General features: G+C 40.2%; 1 protein-coding gene across 1 annotated transcript in view; it reads left to right on the forward strand.

The window, feature by feature from the left end:
- The first annotated feature begins 678 nt into the window (after window positions 1-678).
- Window positions 679-18,653, forward strand: part of IPO5 (importin 5) — a 43,329-nt gene continuing 25,354 nt past the window's right edge. Inside the window, exons 1-8 of the mRNA XM_017821089.1 lie at window positions 679-879; window positions 5,912-5,992; window positions 11,869-12,061; window positions 12,566-12,668; window positions 12,911-13,007; window positions 14,046-14,150; window positions 17,247-17,369; window positions 17,457-17,577. Of these exons, the coding sequence (XP_017676578.1) occupies window positions 781-879; window positions 5,912-5,992; window positions 11,869-12,061; window positions 12,566-12,668; window positions 12,911-13,007; window positions 14,046-14,150; window positions 17,247-17,369; window positions 17,457-17,577 (922 nt within the window). The 5' untranslated portion in view covers window positions 679-780. The remainder of the gene's footprint in view (window positions 880-5,911; window positions 5,993-11,868; window positions 12,062-12,565; window positions 12,669-12,910; window positions 13,008-14,045; window positions 14,151-17,246; window positions 17,370-17,456; window positions 17,578-18,653) is intronic.

An 18,653-nucleotide genomic window follows, 5' to 3' on the forward strand; every position in this document is an offset into this window, starting at 1 on the left:
GGAGGGTGCCAAGAGGATGGATCCAGGCTCTTCTCAGTGGTAGGACAAGAGGCAATGGGCAGAAACTAATGCACAGAAGTTCCACCTAAAATGAGGAAGAACTTCTTTACTGTGCGGGTGACCGAACACTGGAATAGATTGACCAGAGAGGTTGTGGAGTCTCCCTCACTGGAGATATTCAAGAAGCATCTGGATGCAATCTTGTGCCACGTGCTCTGGGATGACCCTGCTTGGGCAGGGAGGTTGGACCAGGTGACCCGCTGTGGTCCCCTCCAACTTCTGTGATTCTGTGATCCTGTGATTGCGTGGGGCGGGACAGCAGCACAACGTCACGGAGCGGCGGGAGGCGACGCCCGCGATCTCCCGCGCTTTCGCTCCCCTCCCCCGCCCTGCCCCGGCCCCGCGTCCCGGCGCGACCCCTCCCTGCCCGCACCGCCCGACCGCGGCGCTGACCAATCCAGCCCAGCCTGCCGGGGCCACAAACCAATCAGAGCGCTCCGCCGTCTCTGCCTCCCGCCCCCGGCGCGGCGGCGCACCAATGAGACGCGAGGAGACAACCCCCCTTGGGGGCGGTTGATCCGTCGCTCCGCGCTGTTCGCCTCGCCCCGAGCTGTCGGGACGTCAGGGGTAGGCAGGGCCAATCGGGGGCGAGGCCCCGTGCGTCGCAGCCAATGGGAGCGCGTCTGGCGTTGCGGCCCCGCCCCTCGATCCCCCGCCGGCGGCACGGCCGGTGCTCCCCCTTCCTCCCTCCCTCCCTCCCTCTCCTTCCCTCTCGCAGCAATGGCGGCGGTGGCGGTGGCCGTGGCGGAGCAGGAGCAGTTCTACGCTCTCCTCGGAAACCTGCTCAGCCCAGACAATGCGGTCCGCAAGCAGGCCGAGGTAACGGGGCCGCCGCACCCGCGGCCGCCGAGCCGGCCTGTCAGATTCGCCGGGCCGCGCCGGAGGGAGGGCGTGCGGGGGGCAGGGAGGTGGCGGGGCCGGCCGAGCCCCACGTGTGAACAGCGGCACCAGCTGCTGCCGGGGCAGCCCGGGCGTTGCGCCGGTCGGGGCGGCGGGGCCGGGCGATGGCGGCGGTTCTGCCCGGCGGGCGCGGGGGCCGCGCCGGCCCTTGGCCCCGAGAGGGCGCGAGGGGTCCCGTAACCCCCCCGCGCCCGCCCCGGCGCGGCCGGCGCCGCTCTCGCCCCTCGCCCGCCGTGTGTCCGCCCCGGGGCCCGTGTAGGAGCCCCCCCCGGGGTGCTGCGTGTCCCCATTGCCCACGGCTGGCTCCGCCCGAGCCACCAGGCATGACGGAGCGCGGCCCCGGCCCCGCCGCGCAGGGGGGGCCACGAGCCGGTGGCGGGTTGGGGGGGCCGGCGCTCGGTGGCTCGGGAGCCGGAGGGGGATTTCCCAAAGGAGGTCAGAGCGGCTGCCTGGCGTGATGGAAGCGCTTGTTATGTGTGCTCCCGAGGCGCCCCTCTCAGGGGGTCCGAGCCCCCCCTCGCGCTCCCCGGCAGGAGCGGGGCCGAGGTGCTCTGCTGCACAGTAGTTGGGTTTTTTAACTTTTCGGAATGGTCCTGTGTGTATTCAAGTGTTTCGTCAGCTAAGAAGTATTTCACCCAAAAGAAGCGTTTTCAATACGCTGAGTTTCTCTTGTTATCAGCAAAAAGTTTTCAGACGTGTTGTATCAGCTGAAATTCTTTGTGGCGGCTAAGCCACGTTAATTCCTTCTCTCTCTGTCGTGCTTAAGGCTCCATTGTCAAGCCTGGTGGGGAATCTCTCCCGTTGAATTAAATACTAGCGTCTAGCTTTAGCATGAATTCCCGCTGCATGGCTGCATCGGGTCTTTTATCGCTCTCATCACTCCAGCGGTCAGCAGAGTTCAGCGCATTGTTTGGTGAAGAATAAAAAGCATTATTCCTGATGCTGCAGTGAAAATTCTTCTAATATAAATCGAGAGTGAGAAGGAGGGGGATATATGTTTTTAGAAAGCTAGTAAAGTTCAGTATTGATTATCACAAACACTTTCTAGAGAGGCAGCAAGAACTGTTCCCACATTCCTGAACACAGAGCTTCAATGTAAGCCATTCCCTGGGAGCTGAATTTTTTTCTCTTCTTGACTGCCTACATGTAACATAAGAATATTTCTAACAACTTTGTGAACTTTATTAGAATTGTAACAAAGCAAATTTATTGGGCAGCTGTGTCATAATGCCTGTAAAATAAAATATTATTGGAAAAGAACTCTAAAACTTAGATTCTTACAACTGGCATACTTTGTCAGAAGCTTGCTTGGAACTGAGTTGGAGTACTTTTTAATCTTCATAGGTACGTAGACACTATGGTCAATCAGAATAAGAAACCTTAATTAACGTGATGTCTTTTCAGGTTGCTGGTTTCCTATACAAATACAAGCAAGTAGTATAACCTTTTACTTATTCAACTGCACTGAACCTAGCATTGGTTTCTGCATATTGTCAAGGTGTCTTGCAAGTATTTTTATGATTTAGGATTATTGAGAGTGGAAGGGTCCTCAGGATGCAATCGCCTGCTCAAAGCAGTGTCAGCTATCAGGTCAGACCAGGTCATGAGGGGCTTTATCCTGCTGGCTGTTGAAAACCTCTGAGAATGGAGACTACACAAGCTCTTTGAGCTACCCACTCCTGCTTGGCTGTTCTCATTAGAACAGAGATCTGAATCTCTTCCAGTCTGAACCTCCTTTTTGCAATTCACATCAGTTGTCTCTTATTCTTACACCATGCACAGCTGTGAAGAACCCCACTCAGTCTTCATAGTGTGTTAATGAACTTTTACCTAGAAACACAAATCTATCTCTCTACAGTGTAGGTAGATGGACTTTTTAAAGTTATCTGTTTCTTGAAGTAAGATTTCTTTGGATAAAGGTATTGCATAGCCTTTAAAATATTTGCTTCCTAGAATCATGCAGTACTTATATTTGGTTTTAAGCATCTGTCTAGTCCAGTCAGTTTTTTAAAGTGTGCGTACTGTAGGAAGGCAATACTGAGTACTTAAAGGATTCAAATAACTGCAGCTAAATTGAATAGCAGGTTCTCATTTGTATCCAATGAAGACTGGTGAGAATGACAAATATATAGACAGAGGACAGAAGGAGAGAGACTCGGGTTATTTCTGATAAGTCTGATCATTGAAATGAGGATGAGGGGTGTTCTGTTGAAAACTAGACTTGATGAAGATGTAGAGTCATATGCTGTCTGGGAGGACTCTAGTAAAAGCTGTAAAAAGAGAAGGATGGGGAGGAAGGTCTGATCACCGAAAACTTAATTTATGTGTATGGATCTAGATGATTCTCCCCATCAAGTCTGCTCTTGTAAGACCCCACCTGAGTACTGAGTCCAGCTCTGGGGACACCAACATAAGAAGGACAAGGACCCGATGGAATGAGTCCAGTGGAGGGCCAGGAAGATGACCAGAGGGCTGGAGCACTTCTCCTATGAAGTCAAGCTGAGAGAGTTGGGGTTGTTCAGCTGGAGAAGAGAAGGCTCTGGGGAGACCTTATATTGTAGCACATTCCAGTACCTAAAGGGGCCCTGCAGGAGAGCTGGAGAGGGACATTTTACAGGGACATGTAGTGATAGGACAAGGGGTGATGGCTTCAAACTGAAAGAGGACAGGTTTAGTTTAGATATTAAGAATAAATTCTTTACTCTGAGGGTGATGGGACACTGGAAGAGATTGCCCAGAGAAGCTGTAGATGCCTCATGCTTGGAAGTGTTCAAGGCCAGGCTGAATGGGGTTTTGAGCAACGTGGTCTAGTGGAAGGTGTCCCTGCCCATTGCAGTGGAATTAGAACTAGATGATCTTTAAGGTCCCTTCCAACCCAAATCATTCTGTGATTCTGTGCATGTGCTACCGTGCTCATAACTTAACCTGACTGGTTTGCTGAAACCTGATTTGTTCATTTTGCCATCTGTCCTATAATGTTGTCTGTTTCTTGTTTATGTTTCTGTCTTCTGAAAGAGAAACTTCTATTTACTTTGTTTTGGTAATTTTGTGCTTGTTCTTAAAGTGTATTTCTCAGGCTGGGGGCACCATGAGTACTGAGAGTAGATAATACGTATTTGCTTTCATGTGTTCTCAAAGTTTGTCATGCTGTGTGAGAAATTTGTACCTCTGTATAAGGTAGCTGAGGAACTAATTGTGAACTTAGAAGAATGAAGATGTAGCAGGATCCAGGTACATAGTTAGGATGTAGGCAAGACTGATAGTTACATGGGTAGTAAAGCCAGCAAAGAAGTCTTCCACCAGCCCAGAGGGAAGGTTCTGTGTTTGGCTGTGAGTTCCTCTTGCCCCTTTGCTCTAGCATCCTCTGAATCCAGTTTACTGAATTGACGGTTATGCCGTGAACCACTGCATAGGTTGGTGCCATTTTTACTGAGTTTAAACAACTCAAAAAAGAAGTTCATGATTGTCAGAATTGACATGAGGGAATCCAGCTTTTACAGTGCTTCAACTGTCCATAAAAGCATAACTTCAGGTCTGTGCTGGGCGAGTATTTAGAGAACCTTCATGTTTCTGTATTAGTTTATATTTGTAGATAATAGTGCAATATGAATATATACATTCATGGAAGCAGTTAACCTGAGGACTTTCTATTCTGACCCTAAACCTCATTTAATTTTACAGTCTCCATGAAAGGATTAGATTAAATGCAGGGATTCACTGGGGATTCAGAGTCTCATTGACTGTGAGTGTATATTGGCAACTAGAGAGAATGTGAAATGAGGATGGACTCTGAACAAGGCCTACTAGGAAGCAGGTACTGAAAGGGGAGGAAGATGATGTTTAATATTAAATGTGTGATAGCTAAACTACCTTACTGAAAATAGCAGATATGCTCTCAAGGTATGTAAGTTTGCTAGAGTATTGAAAGGAGCTGCTGCAGTGTCAGGAATGGGAAGTAGGCAGGCAGAGAACTGATTGAAATGAACCTGAGCTTTGCATAGTAAGCTCCTTGAGTTCAGGATGGGATAATGAATATGTGGAAAGGGTGGAATAATTTATCTTCAAGATTATGTCCACAAAAAGTAACTCAGAGTTATTAAGTATAGAACTATTTCTGAATGAGTGGTTACTATTCAGCTTGTAATTCTCCTGCTCTTACCTATGTTGGTTTAGTGTATTAGAAACAAGCATTTAGAGTTTCAAAATGCTCACATATACCATGTTTTGGATAGCAAAAGGTTTTTTTTCTATGTTTTCCCTCTAGCTTCTAAGTAACAATCTAATTAAAAAAGCGGAGGTGAATGAAATGCATGCCAGAAGCGTGTAAAACAACATAACTGAACTTCTAATTAAACTTTCCATTTTATTAAGAGGGTCTTCCAAGGGAGGAGACTAAATAGTCTCTCTTTCCGAAGTTCAGGCAGTTTAAAAATAAAAAATTCTTAATCAAAATGTGTAGTTGAGACATGTGGCTGCCCTATAACATGATAAAAGCTGTAAACAGGTTGAAAACCAGAACTGAACAAATTTTTAAACTATACATTTGTCTATTGGTCACAGCTCAGTGTCAAGCTTCCAAAGTTCTTAATTCTTTGATATGATAGAAGCTATGATGGATTCCCAGTAGGATATGTTCTGTGTATGTTGTATTTCTAGGAGTTTACGTTCTGGTTTTGTTGTATTTTGTAACTCATCGCATAAGTGGCATATGTAGTCATGCATATGTAGATCTTTCCAATATGGGAGGTCTTACTAGGTAACTAAGATTTTACTCATAATCTTAAAATAGGTCATAAATTTTTATTTTGATATGTTTAATTTTTTTCTGCTATTTTTTTTTATAAATTGGATGAATACTTATGTTGTTTTAAAAGGAAAGTCAGTTCATATTAATGCTTAACACATGCTTTCTAGTACATATTTGTAATAAGCTGCATCCATTTTTATGCAGGAGACCTATGAGAATATTCCGGGCCCATCAAAGATCACTTACCTCCTGCAAGCAATCAGAAACAATGCTACTCCTGAGGAGGTATGTCTCAATAACCTTTATTTCTGCGGATTTTCAAAGGAACTGGGAGAAGGAGGGAAGAAATCAGCATTGGTAATTTTCAGATAAATGAGCAAGTTTGGCGTTAACTGAAGCATCTTAATTTACTGCACATTTGTAAAGGGATCACTTATCTTGTTTGTTGCATGTCTAGTCCACTAGTTGAGACTTTTTGATGTAGGATATTTAGTTTCAAAAACAGTTTTTCATAAGCAACTGCTTAGATCTCCATTGTTTTCTGTTGTGTGTTTGCTTAATGAATGGGTTCTTTCCTTAAAATGTGTAACTAATATGTGACTGTTACTGTGGTGTTTCTTCAAGTTACAGTTGAGAAGTGCTTTCTGTTTTGGGATACTCTGCCTAAACATGTTAAACTTACATGTCATCTGAAACTTCTAATGCTTCTTAAATTGGAATGGGGGGAGATAAGGTTACAGATGTGTTGCATGTTTTATTCGGATGGCTTTTGCATTTTGTCCTGTGTGGGGAGAATATACTCATTAAGTCACCTAGCAGTATTATACAATGAGTGGAGAGCAGTCTAAGCACTATATAAATTTTATCCCTGGGTATACAGTAAAGGTACCTTTTACTTATTCCTTTATTTTGTAAAGGCTCTCAATTTTAGCAATCAGTTAAAGTCTTGCTGGTAAAACTGTTATTCACTTGGATATGCAGAGTGAAGAACTCTTAAGCTTTCAAGATGCTACAAATTTCAGAGCCACTTTAAAGTAAAAACATTTGACTTTTTTTGGATTTCAGATCTAAAGTTTTACTGAACATTGTAAGGATGTAGCATGTAGAATTTCTGAACAATATTATAAGAGCATAAGTGTGCTGTTTCTCTATGGATAATGATCTCTTCTGGTAGATTGTATTCAGTTTAGAGGTAGATGCCATTTGTGCTTTTTAATGCTAAGAAAGTATCATCTTACCCATACTGATGTTTATCTACCTAGTGTTCTTCCAACAGAATCCTTCAATATTATACTAGCAACCAGTTGCATAAGAAGTATCTGGTTTTCCCTCCTGCTCTCTGAGATGTTTCATATGATCAAAAACTGTAGAGCAGTGTCTCCTGGATTTAAATTTGCTGTGGAAAAGATAGCTGCTGCTCCTTTTGCCTCAGAGTAATAATCAGATAATGCTATGCCATAGGAGTCGTAGCTGCATTGCACATAGTGCTGTTTCGAACGCATTTGTCAAGTCTGAGTAGACTACTACAAAGTCGTGCTTGTGTAAATAAATACTTGCTCCATATATTTGCTGATTTTATTCCCTTTACATCAACTAAGGAAATAGCCCAGTGTAAAACTTGTTAAGAATCCTGCCGATGACTTGGATTTCAGCTTACAAAGTGCAAAGAAACTTTTCACCTACGGAAGTTACTCTTACTAAAGATATAAGAGGCGAACATCGTAAAATAACTTGACATTTAGCTCCACCAATACATAAACCAAAGAAAGGTTTAAATGTTAGCTCTTAACTAAACGTTGTGTGCTGGACTCAAAATGTCCTGATTAATAAAACCTACAAACAACCTCTCTGCCCTATAAATCAAAGTACTTAGTAGCCTTAGAGCCTAAGTGAAGTAATCCCCTATGCTTGATGTAAACATTGCATATAAACATGCTGGGAAACATTCTGTACTGGTATCAACAGGTAGGCATTTTGTTTCTTCATATGTTTTATATAGATCCAGATGTTCAGTAGAATATTGCATGTCAGCAGTGAATAGAGCTTTGGGTCTGGTATGTGTCCTCTGAGCACATTGAATGTATCAGCACCACTGAACACAGGGTGCTGGAAGGAGCTCTAGAATTTTAAAAATTCCTTGTCCAGGCTATGTGAAAGCTGCGTTCAGATCCCTCTTTATTTTAAAGCCTCTGTGTTGCTTTATCTCCTCCCAGGAAAACTAGGCTGAAGAAAATACTCCATCCTGTTTGCATGATTTGGGCGCCTGTGTTGTAGAGAATACAAAGTTCATAAGACAGCTGTTGGGAGAATCCTGGCTCTGCAAACTGTTAGCTTTGGCATTTAAATGGAGAAACGGATGCAGATCATACTCCCAGGACCCCTTGCATTTGACCATTAAGCTAGATTAGGAATAACTCTTCTAACTAACTGTGTAACAGGTTTTCTCCTAATCAGAGGCTAAACTATGGGAACATGTTTTTCCTCTGTTCTTATTTCATATTTTCCTGGTACCAGAGAAATACTGTTCACAGAAGTGGAGGGAAGCATCTGACTTAGCAGTTGGAACGCTTCTGTGCCAGGTGATATGCAAGTTTGTACACCTGAGGGTGAGGAGGGGGTTGAACACAGGTCTCCAGCTTCCTGAACATGTAGTCTCACTGTTATGAAGTTAGGACTCTACTTCTTCCTATGCAGCTGCATTTTAAAGGGTTGAACAGCAAGGTGGTTTAAATTCACAGCTTATTTGATGCATTTTATTCTCAGGATGTGTCTCAGGTGTTAGAGGCTGTTCCTTTGCAGTTTTGATTTACCACATAAATCTTAGAGAGGAGCAGAAGTTCTACATTTTCTCCTACATTTGTGTTCTTGGTTAAGTCTAGGTTGGCAGGTTTTGTGTCCTAATTTACAGATGACTGACACAATAACAAATGCTCTGTTAAACTGTTTCTGCTGTACTCCTCCTAGAGGGCTTTGACCACTCCCCATATTGTCGCATGAAGGGATGTGTTTCTCAGTCTGAAAACTGCTGCTGTGGACGGAGTCCTGTCAGGGTTTGCAGGGGAGGATGGCAGTCCAAGGATGCACCATGGTTCTGCCTTTGAGTTGTCCATGGACCTGAGGCACACTGCGCTTTGAATTCCACACGGCGCTAGATCTCTGAATGAGATTGTGCAAGTCCATCTTTGGACTGTGTCCTAAATATTGTTTACTTCCATTTGTGCATGTTTTCTTCCTTGAGGACTTAAAAGGAATAGTGAAACAAAAGTAAAAATCACTGTGACGATGCTACGCAAGGTGGTCAGTCTTTTTCTTACAAAAATATGTAGGATTACCTGGACACTTTGAATACTAGAGGAGAGCATGGTATCCCAGATAGCTGTTAATAATTCTTCTGCTGCCCTGCTCAGCAAGTTGATTTTCTTCTTGTGCCTTGGTTCCATCATTCATAAAATCCTAAAACATTTTTAAAGCCTTGTAAATTCTACAATAGGAAGTGGTATGTTGAAGTTTGAGTATTATGACTACTTTCTATGTTAATAATTTTGGCATTCCATTTGTATGTGAGCATGTCAGTAATTTAGACATGCAGAAGAATCTAATACTAGGAAAAAAAATCTGCTCTTTTTATGTTTCTTTGGTCACTGTGAGTTCTTTTTTGAGGATGTGCACTTTATGTCGGTCCTGTTCTCATTAAAAGCTATAGCCACTAAATAGCAGAATTTTAGAATGCTTGTTTGGCTACATGTCTTGTAATGCTTAAACCTGAAAGAACCTTTGGGGTGTGTGAAAAATACATACTTTCGTAAAGCAGAAGAAACAGCCCCAGAACTTTCATTAATCCAGCCATCTTTGTCATAATTAAATTGACAGTGATAGTTTTCATATATAAGTGAATATCTACTGGGGAAAATATGCCATTTATTTATTATTAGAAGTCAATTGCTCATTTGTCACTCTGTCAAACATTTGAATTTGCTTTAGGGATTTGGGTTTTTTTTTTCATCAGCTAGTGATGCCTCACTAGTAACTCTAACCAGGAGGTAATTCATGTAGTCCTGATCTTGTGTCTTTCTGTATGCCTTGTTACTTGTGTTTTTACTTTGCAATCAGTCTGTGTTTATCAATCTTTTAATATTTTAAGTTCTTTAGGGTTGGAAATTCTTCTCTTTGTTTCCATAAAGCATATAGTCTCAAGCTCTGGCCACATATTATTACTTGAGGGAAGAAATTGATACAATGTGATTTCAGTCATTATCAGATGTCAGGGAATACGCACTGAAACAGGATGCCTTGAGTAAGGGAAGACATTACACCAGAGTTTTTGCCTTGTTTAGTCTTAGTAAACTTGCTCCCCAGTCCAGGCTTTTCCTATGTAAGTTTACCATACTAATGAGGACAAATTTTAATCTTTGTCAATATTGGTGCTCCTTGGGGTAGGAGAAGGAAAGATACTATTATATTGTGGTACCATTGAAGTTTTTGGACACATTGTTAGTGAGATTCCCAGAGGCAGTGTGGAAAGAATCTCCTTCCTCATGTTCCCCATGTGACAGCCTATTGCTCCAGAGTCTTGGCTTATGATGGGAGCTACAGCACAGGTGGACACTGTGACTTTGTTCACCTGCTGACTTTTTTGGATCTACTAGGGAAGCTCTAATCCTTCATATGTCCACATATTAGTCCACACTGGAGCTGTAAAGAAGGAGATAAGGAATGATCTACAGTTGGGTTCAATTCTAGTCCTTCCCTCCGGCTAGCTATAGAAATGCTTTGTATGCACTACTCTTTAGCTATATAGAAGAGAGCTGAGTAGGTTGGAAAAAGACACAGTAAGTCTGGAAACTGCAGATCATAAGAATAGTATCTTCGGTGATGTTCTAGCAATACCTGATTTTTACAGGGTATGTTAGAAGTTGAGACATTGCAGAGGTTTGTGTTTCTTTTCTGTAGGTTATACTGTAGCAATGTAGTTGAGAGATCTTCCGGAAATTGCACTTGATTACTTCTGCTGCTCACTGAACACTTTTGAATTCCAAAGACTGTTATAAGTGAAATTGTTTTTCATTCAAGTACACATTAAGTAAGAATGTCTTGGGAAAAAAACTGAGTGTGTGTTGCATTGGATTATTTTTTGTGAGGATTTAACACATATATATAAGGTTTTGTTACATGTGTTAAACTTAAGAAGTTTGGGAGGTGATTTTTAATTACTGTTTGTCCTTGCTGAAACACTAGTTGGTGAACCTTTTATTTATTAAGTTACTCAAAGAGCTTCATGTGTCTTTTTTGCCTTTTCTGCGAGTGTTGCTGTATTAATTTTAAATTACTGAGCCATGTTTTTTGCTTCTTGTAGTTCTTGTAAATTGTAAATAAATACAGATATGTAAATGATAGTGTTGTAGAATTGCTGTATGCATGCAGGAAACATAGAAGATTTTAATATGTGGTATTGAGGTTCCTATGCTTACATTTAAGTTTAAAGAAAAAAGTTTCATCGTAGGCCTGCAAAATGCTAAAAGCTTTGTTTTGCGTTTGGGTTTTTTTGCGTGTGGGTTTTTTTCGGAAAATCACAGAATATGCTGGGTTGGAAGAGACCCACAAGGAGTCACACTACATGCCCGAGAGTTGTTGTTTAGAGCAGAGTTTTATTTGCCAAATTCTAACTGTAGGTTCCTGAATCATCAGCATGGAGTTAGGTTGTTTGAGAAAGTGAAGGAGGGTTTACAGGTTAATTATCTGACAGTTGTCCCAGTAAGTCACCTGTTAATTCAAAAAAACGTGTCTGGATTATAACGGTCTCAGTAGGCCATTTAAAATAGAAAGAATACATGCTTTAAAGATCTTTCAATAATACAGCTAAGTCCTTACCTTGCCACAAAATATGCCTCAGGTTCAGCTATACAAAAAAGCTGAATACCTCAGTACTATGATTACTTATTTGAAGAGCTGTAATTGTCAGAAACATGGTTGTAAGCTGATGTTTCTTTACTATGTTTTTTCTTACTGTCATATTTGTGTCTGTTGCTTGAGAGGTACTCCATTTACCAAATAAATCTACATAGTGAAAGCATAATTTGGAAGCATGATGTCAGTTGTCTTTCCTTGTAAGAGCATGATTATCATATCAAAACACTTTAACATACACACTTCTCATTCAATAGGCTCGGCAGATGGCAGCTGTCCTTCTGCGCCGCCTGTTGTCATCTGCATTTGAAGAAGTTTATCCAGCTCTGTCACCTGAGGATCAGACATCAGTCAAAAGTGAATTGCTGCTCTTTATCCAGATAGAAGTGCAGTCCACTATGAGAAAAAAAATATGCGACATAGTTGCTGAATTGGCCAGGAATTTAATAGGTACTTTATTTATTTCAGTGATAAAATGTTTATGTATTGATAGTAGTTGTATTTGTATCTCTTGTTCTCTAGTCTTGTGTAGGCATTTGCACATGATATGCTAACTGTTTTCATGGTTTGTAATAAAACCTAGTATTTGTTCACACTATTATTAATCAAATAAAAATACAGTTCTTCAACTCTGCTTTTTAAATTGCTTGAGTTTAGATGAGATTGTATTAAGGTTTATAAATCCAACTTTGTGTAAATTGTCTTAAATATTATGCTGAACATCTGCATCAATTTCTTTTTTAAGTGCTGTTGTATAACAGTAAATGGAGATAATCTGTTCTGGAATGCTTTTAGATTAAACATTTCAGCCATATTTTACCCTGTGACTTGGGCACATCTTCAGATCAGGTTTTTTTAAATGAATTTCAGTAGCTATGGCCAGCTTTCCTGCACAATTGTGATCTCAACACTCTTAAGTTTACTTATCCTAAAACTTTGTTGTATTTAACGTAGATGAAGATGGCAACAACCAGTGGCCAGAAGTTCTGAAATTCCTATTTGATTCTGTCAGCTCTCAGAATGTGGGTCTGCGTGAGGCTGCTCTACATATTTTCTGGTAAGCTTTCTGATGTTGCTGCATTTTTGCAGGGTAGCCAAATCATGTCTGAAAATGTAAGAAAACTGTCACAACTTAATTAACAAGCAATCATATTTGTTTCATTTATACTGTCCTATTGTGGTTTACTTAACTCTTACATGTACAGTTACAATCTGTAGCTTAAATAATGGATAAGTTTAAAATAGTAGTTAAGGTTAAACTTATGTGATATTTTAGTAATGTTTTGGTCTTATCCTCAGGAATTTTCCTGGTATTTTTGGGAATCAACAGCAGCACTATTTGGAGGTCATTAAGAGAATGCTGGTTCAGTGTATGCAAGATCAGGAGCATCCATCAGTAAGACCTTTATGTTCTTTTGGGTTTTTAATATGTTCTGAGCATAGAAACTCAGGCAGGTAGTCTCAAATGTAGAGGTTAAACCATAGATTTCAACCAGAGAATTACATTACCTGAAACTGATGTACTTTTGGAGTTTTGACTATGGTTACTGCAAAACAAAAGGCTCAAACCTTTGCTGACTAAAGCTGACTGGCTGGCTCGTGTCTGCATTGCTTAGGCCCAGACTCTTGCTGTTGTGCTTGGAGAAACCCAGTAGTGGCCCAAAACAGAGCTGGGGTTTTAGCCAGCCACATTGGGGGGTTAAATTTTCTTTCTGGCGCTCATGTTTAACAGTGTAAGTCTGTAGTGTCTCCACATGTAGCATCTGTATACGGTATGTCTCAAAACGCAACAGCTCCTTGAACTGTTTTTGCATGTTGTGCTGTAAGGGCATGTTAGCAAGCCTTGCTTTTCTGGAAGGCTTCAGATTTATTGATTTGTGCAGAGAATTGTACTCTGAAAATGTTTCTCTTGTTGTGGAAAATGCTGGGCAGGGATAGGAAACCCTGCTGTGGTATATGGGTTCAGTTTGCTGCTCCCTCATGAATTACTTTTTCTGACCTTTGAAAGTCAGCTGAGTAACATTTTCTGAAATACCACAAGTACTTTAGAAAAGCATGTCTTAAAGAAGACATGCTTTAAAGAAGCATTTCTTAAACCCTTAGATCACACTTCTTGAAAAATGAGACTGTGACACTTGCATGCACATTTGAAGTTGGGGTGGCAGTTGAAAACAATAGGGTTTTTTTTCTCTTTTCTTTCATTAAACAAAAGCCACCAAAACAAAACTAGGGAATACTTGCCACCTCATGATAAACTTTTTGTATCATAGATGCTTTACCTTAGTTTGAAGTAAGATGTAAAATCCCATGTTAAAAACTAATTGCTATATCTATTAGGACAATGTAGTCTCATAATAGGCCTAATGTTAAGAGAAAACAAAGACAGGTTTCATTACCAGTTTTTCACATTTCTTTCTCCAATCCTGTCTTCTAGATCAAGACTCTGTCTGCTAGAGCTGCAGCTGCATTTGTTCTTGCTAATGAGCACAATGCTCCCCTTCTTAAACATTTTGCAGACTTACTCCCTGGAATCTTGCAGGTAAGAAGCCAGACAAGTAACAATGTGCCATTACTGTCTGTACATTGACAGTATCCAAATGGAAATTGTTGGTTGGCAAATTTGCATAGTATGTGAATTTTTGCTGAGACCTGGATTAACTGTGTCTCTGTTAACCAGACATCAGTCACCAGCAAGATACAGTGGAGACTAATACCGAATTTTGCAAACACAAGATAATTGTTAGCATTTCAAGGAAAATAGTTCAATGCTGATTAACTTATGCAGTGTTACCTGGATAAATGAGTTAAAATTATTTGTAAGGTATTTTAAGTCAAAATGATACAGCTTTTAAGTTAACCATGATACTTAAATATAGTTTAAATATGGGCTACCCTAAGACTTCAAATAATCGGTAATTGGGGAATTCATGGACCCATGATAGCCTGTATCTCTTCACATCAGAGGAAAGCTTAGAATTATTCTGAGCATAGATTCTCAGACTGAGAACAACTGTCTTTACAAATGGTCTTTATTGTTTTTGATAAATTAGGAAATTGCAAACAAAATGCCTTTTTAAACTTCATATAATTTCTGAGGCTGGATTGGATGTCTTGGATGGATGAATCTGAGCAAAAGTTGAAATTCTAATATAAGGTTGTTTACTTTGGGGGGGAAGCCTATTGTAAACCAAACCAGAGACAGAAATGGTTTGAGCTCTGAAGGATGACAATTTCACAGTTCCATTTCTATATCATGAAAAATTAGTAACTAACTAGATGCCTTTAATAACAGTGGTAGTGTTCACTTTAAGTGTTCTTTAAAGTCACTTCTGGTGATTTTAAATTAGGCTAAAATTAGGTTAAAGACTGACTCTTTGCTACAGTCAGAACAGCAGGTTCCTGTTGACAGTGTGAGCTATAAACTTTGTATGTGCTTTGTGGCAAGCTGAACAAAAATTGTGCCAAAGCTACTGGCATCTACAACCGATGTAATTCTGCTTGATCTTAAATGGAAACTGAGAGTAATTTATTTAAATCAACTGAACTTGAAAATGGGCTATAGTGTGTATAAGATAAATGTTTTTATATTGAAGTCACTATTAGGTGTTTAGTCCCTGTCTGTGACTTCATCAATAACAATTGTATTGTTTGAAGTTGTAACTGGGTGACAGAACCTTGGCTAGATAGTACTGTATGAATGAGAGTGAGGCTAGGATTTGGGCTGGGCATGCCATTTATCTTGATGTTTAGCAATTAAATGGTATGCTGTTTTTAGACTTCGGACTAATAGTCAGCTTTGTGTGATATAACTTTCAATGCTACTATTTTAGACTGTAAGAACACATGCACTTGGCTTCCATTTTCAAGCTTTGTTTTACAAATACACAGAGCTATGCTATGAAATCTATCTTTTTAAAGCACTTACTGCAAGAAGGACTAGATTTTCTGGCTGTGGTAACATAAGATGGATATGAAGATCTGAGTCTATAAATAGGAGATGGGATGTGTTAGAATAGTGGTGAGTGACCTTTGGAGACAGTTGGATGCTTTTTTTGTTGCTGTTGAAGTTCATTTTGTTGAAACACTGGCGTGGTAAAAAACCTAAAAATAAAATTCTGACTTAGCAAATCAGTCCTTTCAGTGCAAGAGCTGTAATGGTTATGCTGGAAGTTGAACTTGAAGAACTGAGTTGAAACTTTTATCCAAGGGCTTAATTTTGCAGTGGAGGTGAAAGCAGATAGAACTTAACTGACACTGTGATTGTTGTTGTTTGATACTCGGAGAAGTGCATCTGCCTTTTTGGGCTCACTGTACACTTCAAACTTCTTTCTTCAGAAACTTCGGCTTGCTTTAAAAAACTGTCAGAGTTGCAATGGGTATAAAATACAGTTTTACAGAAACTTACAGTAAATATTTTATTATCCTTTGCCAGAATCAGGATGAGTGGTAACTATTAGCCCAAAAAGCCTTAACCATGAAGTAAGTTTTTTCTTTCAGAACATTTCTGATACTAGAAGATGCTGCTTCTGTGTTGAAAGTGTGGGCTGGTTAAGTGGAATTGTAAAAAATGTTGGATTCTAGACTTAAGTATTAAAAAACACCTAACTAATCACTTCAAAAAATGCTTCTACGTTAGGAAGACATGAAATACTTTCTTAAATTACTTTTCAGAATGTGTCTATAAGCTAGGAAAGACAGTTGCAAAAAGCTTGATTTCTTTTTCTCTTTGCTGTGTCCTGTGACCAAAGGCTGAAAGGTCTTTAATGGCTCTCCAGAGATGTCTGGAAAAAAAAAATTTAATCTTGAGATTCCTGCTGTTTATAAGTGTAGATAGGCTATTAAAAGCTCTTCTCATGTAACAGGGAAAAGGGGAGTTAGGCTCATTTTCCTTCTTTTGGGCAGAGTTACCTTATTTTAAATGGACTTTGAAGTTCTCGTCAAAACAGTGTTTTTGCATGTTGGCGCCTCTGATGTGTGGCATTGATTCTTTCTGAGTGTCTGCAGTGTTAGATTTGAACATTGTGAGCCATAACTTACTTTTAGAAAACTTGTAGTTTTGGATCCTGCATAGTATTTCATTGTTACAGATTCATGCACACAGACCGCCGTAGCAGCGCCTGACTCTAGGATCCTACTGAAACTACATAGTCTGAGTGAAGGCTTCCAATTAATTAGTCTTTTATTAGTTCTCAGGTTACAGCTCAAGCTGTGTGCCTCCATATAGGGACCCCCACCCCAATTCACAGCTCTCAATTATACCTGTACTGCACATCACCCAATCCCCAACCACTTCTGGTTGGTGGTCTCTTGATTTCTTACTGGTTTTCACTGTTGCTGGGCTGACCTTCTTCTGAAGTTACTTCATTCTCTTAGAATTGTCTCCTTGGTCCTTATCTTCTTCATTGTGCTTTTATCTGCTGGAATCAGCTAGTTCTTTGTTAGCAGCATTAGTTTCATGAAAAAGTTTGCTCTCATCAGTTCTTGTTCTCTAAGGCTTCAGCTACTTAGCTGCTGGTGCTAAATGACTGTTCAGAGAGACAAGAGTACAATTAATCAAATTCCTTCTATAACACTGGTCTGATTCATAGTATTGTTTGGTTTTATTTAATCTTATCTTCATCTTATCTTTTTATAGGCTCTAAATGATTCCTGCTACCAAAACGATGATTCTGTTTTGAAATCCCTTGTAGAAATTGCAGATTCTGTTCCTAAGTATTTACGACCACATTTAGAAGCCACGTTGCAACTAACTCTGAAGGTAAAGCTAAGAATGTTTTTTAAAAATCACTTTTTTCCATCCCAAAACTTTTGTTGTAACTGTTTGCTCTAATCTTCTGTGTTGTAGTTGTGTGCAGATACCAGTCTCAGTAACATGCAGCGTCAGTTGGCTCTCGAAGTAATTGTGGCCTTGTCAGAAACTGCTGCTGCTATGCTGAGGAGGCATACAAATATTATTGCACAAGCCAGTAAGTATTTTACTCATTTTCTTTGAAATAGTTGTCTTTTACAGTATTAAATCAACTTTACACGTGGTCAGTGGCAGAATCATGTCTGAGAGTTTGCCAGTGCTGATAACTTAAGAAAACTCAATTCAGTGTCACCCAATGGAGAAAACCCCTTCCTATTATGACTCTTCATAAATTAATCTTATGGTTGCTTATGCAGCACCAAAAATATGAATAAAAATGCAGTAGACTCTTATTAGATGTTTCAAGGAAAATACTACTTTCATGCTTTTATGCTGCCTTTGGAAATTTTTACTGGGAAAAAAAAAAGTAGATGCATTTAGTGCTGAAGTTCTACGTTTGAAGTTTGGTATGTAGGCCAGATACTCTGTGATGCTGGCAGCTGAAGACTGAAGGAATTCAGCATGCATGTTGAGTGTCAGTGTTGAGTTAAAGCTGTGAATTAAAAATCAGATGCTTGTATAACTACATAGAAATAATCTAATTAGTCTGTTTAACATGTAGATTGTAAATTGTTTGAAGAGGCACTTTTTAAATCATGCATTATTGTTTGAAATATTAAAAATAAATGTCTTCTGGACAGCCCTAGCAGCAATACTATATGCAGTGATGTTTCTCTGCCTTTTAAACCCTTTGTGACTAGTTAGATCCAGGCACTGACACAGCAGTATAGCCTGCTTTTCCCTACCTGTCACACTTGTATTTGTCTAGATTCGTATTTTCTGAAACTTGCATAAAAGGCGACTTTTTTTATCTGTGTGCTCAGGCTGGGGAAAGCTGTGTATATAGATGTCACTAAGATAATCATAAAACTTCTAGAAAACATTGTAAAGTGGACCTGCTTGGCTTAAGTGTTTAAACTATTGTTGAGAAGTTTTGTTTACTAGTAGAATAGTTTTTAAAGAACAGATTCTTTTAGAATATATTTTGAAATTTGAAAATTTTGAGAACACTGTATTTTCACTCTGTTGTGTAGCTTGTTGGAAATATTAACACTTGACACTTGCTGACCCCACATTATTACAAGTTTCTTATCTGGTTGGGCAACATAGCAGAGAAGTACCTCATACCTCTTC

The sequence above is a fragment of the Lepidothrix coronata genome, unplaced genomic scaffold (assembly GCF_001604755.1).
Source record: "Lepidothrix coronata isolate B3197 unplaced genomic scaffold, Lepidothrix_coronata-1.0 Scaffold88, whole genome shotgun sequence".
NCBI lineage: Eukaryota > Metazoa > Chordata > Aves > Passeriformes > Pipridae > Lepidothrix > Lepidothrix coronata.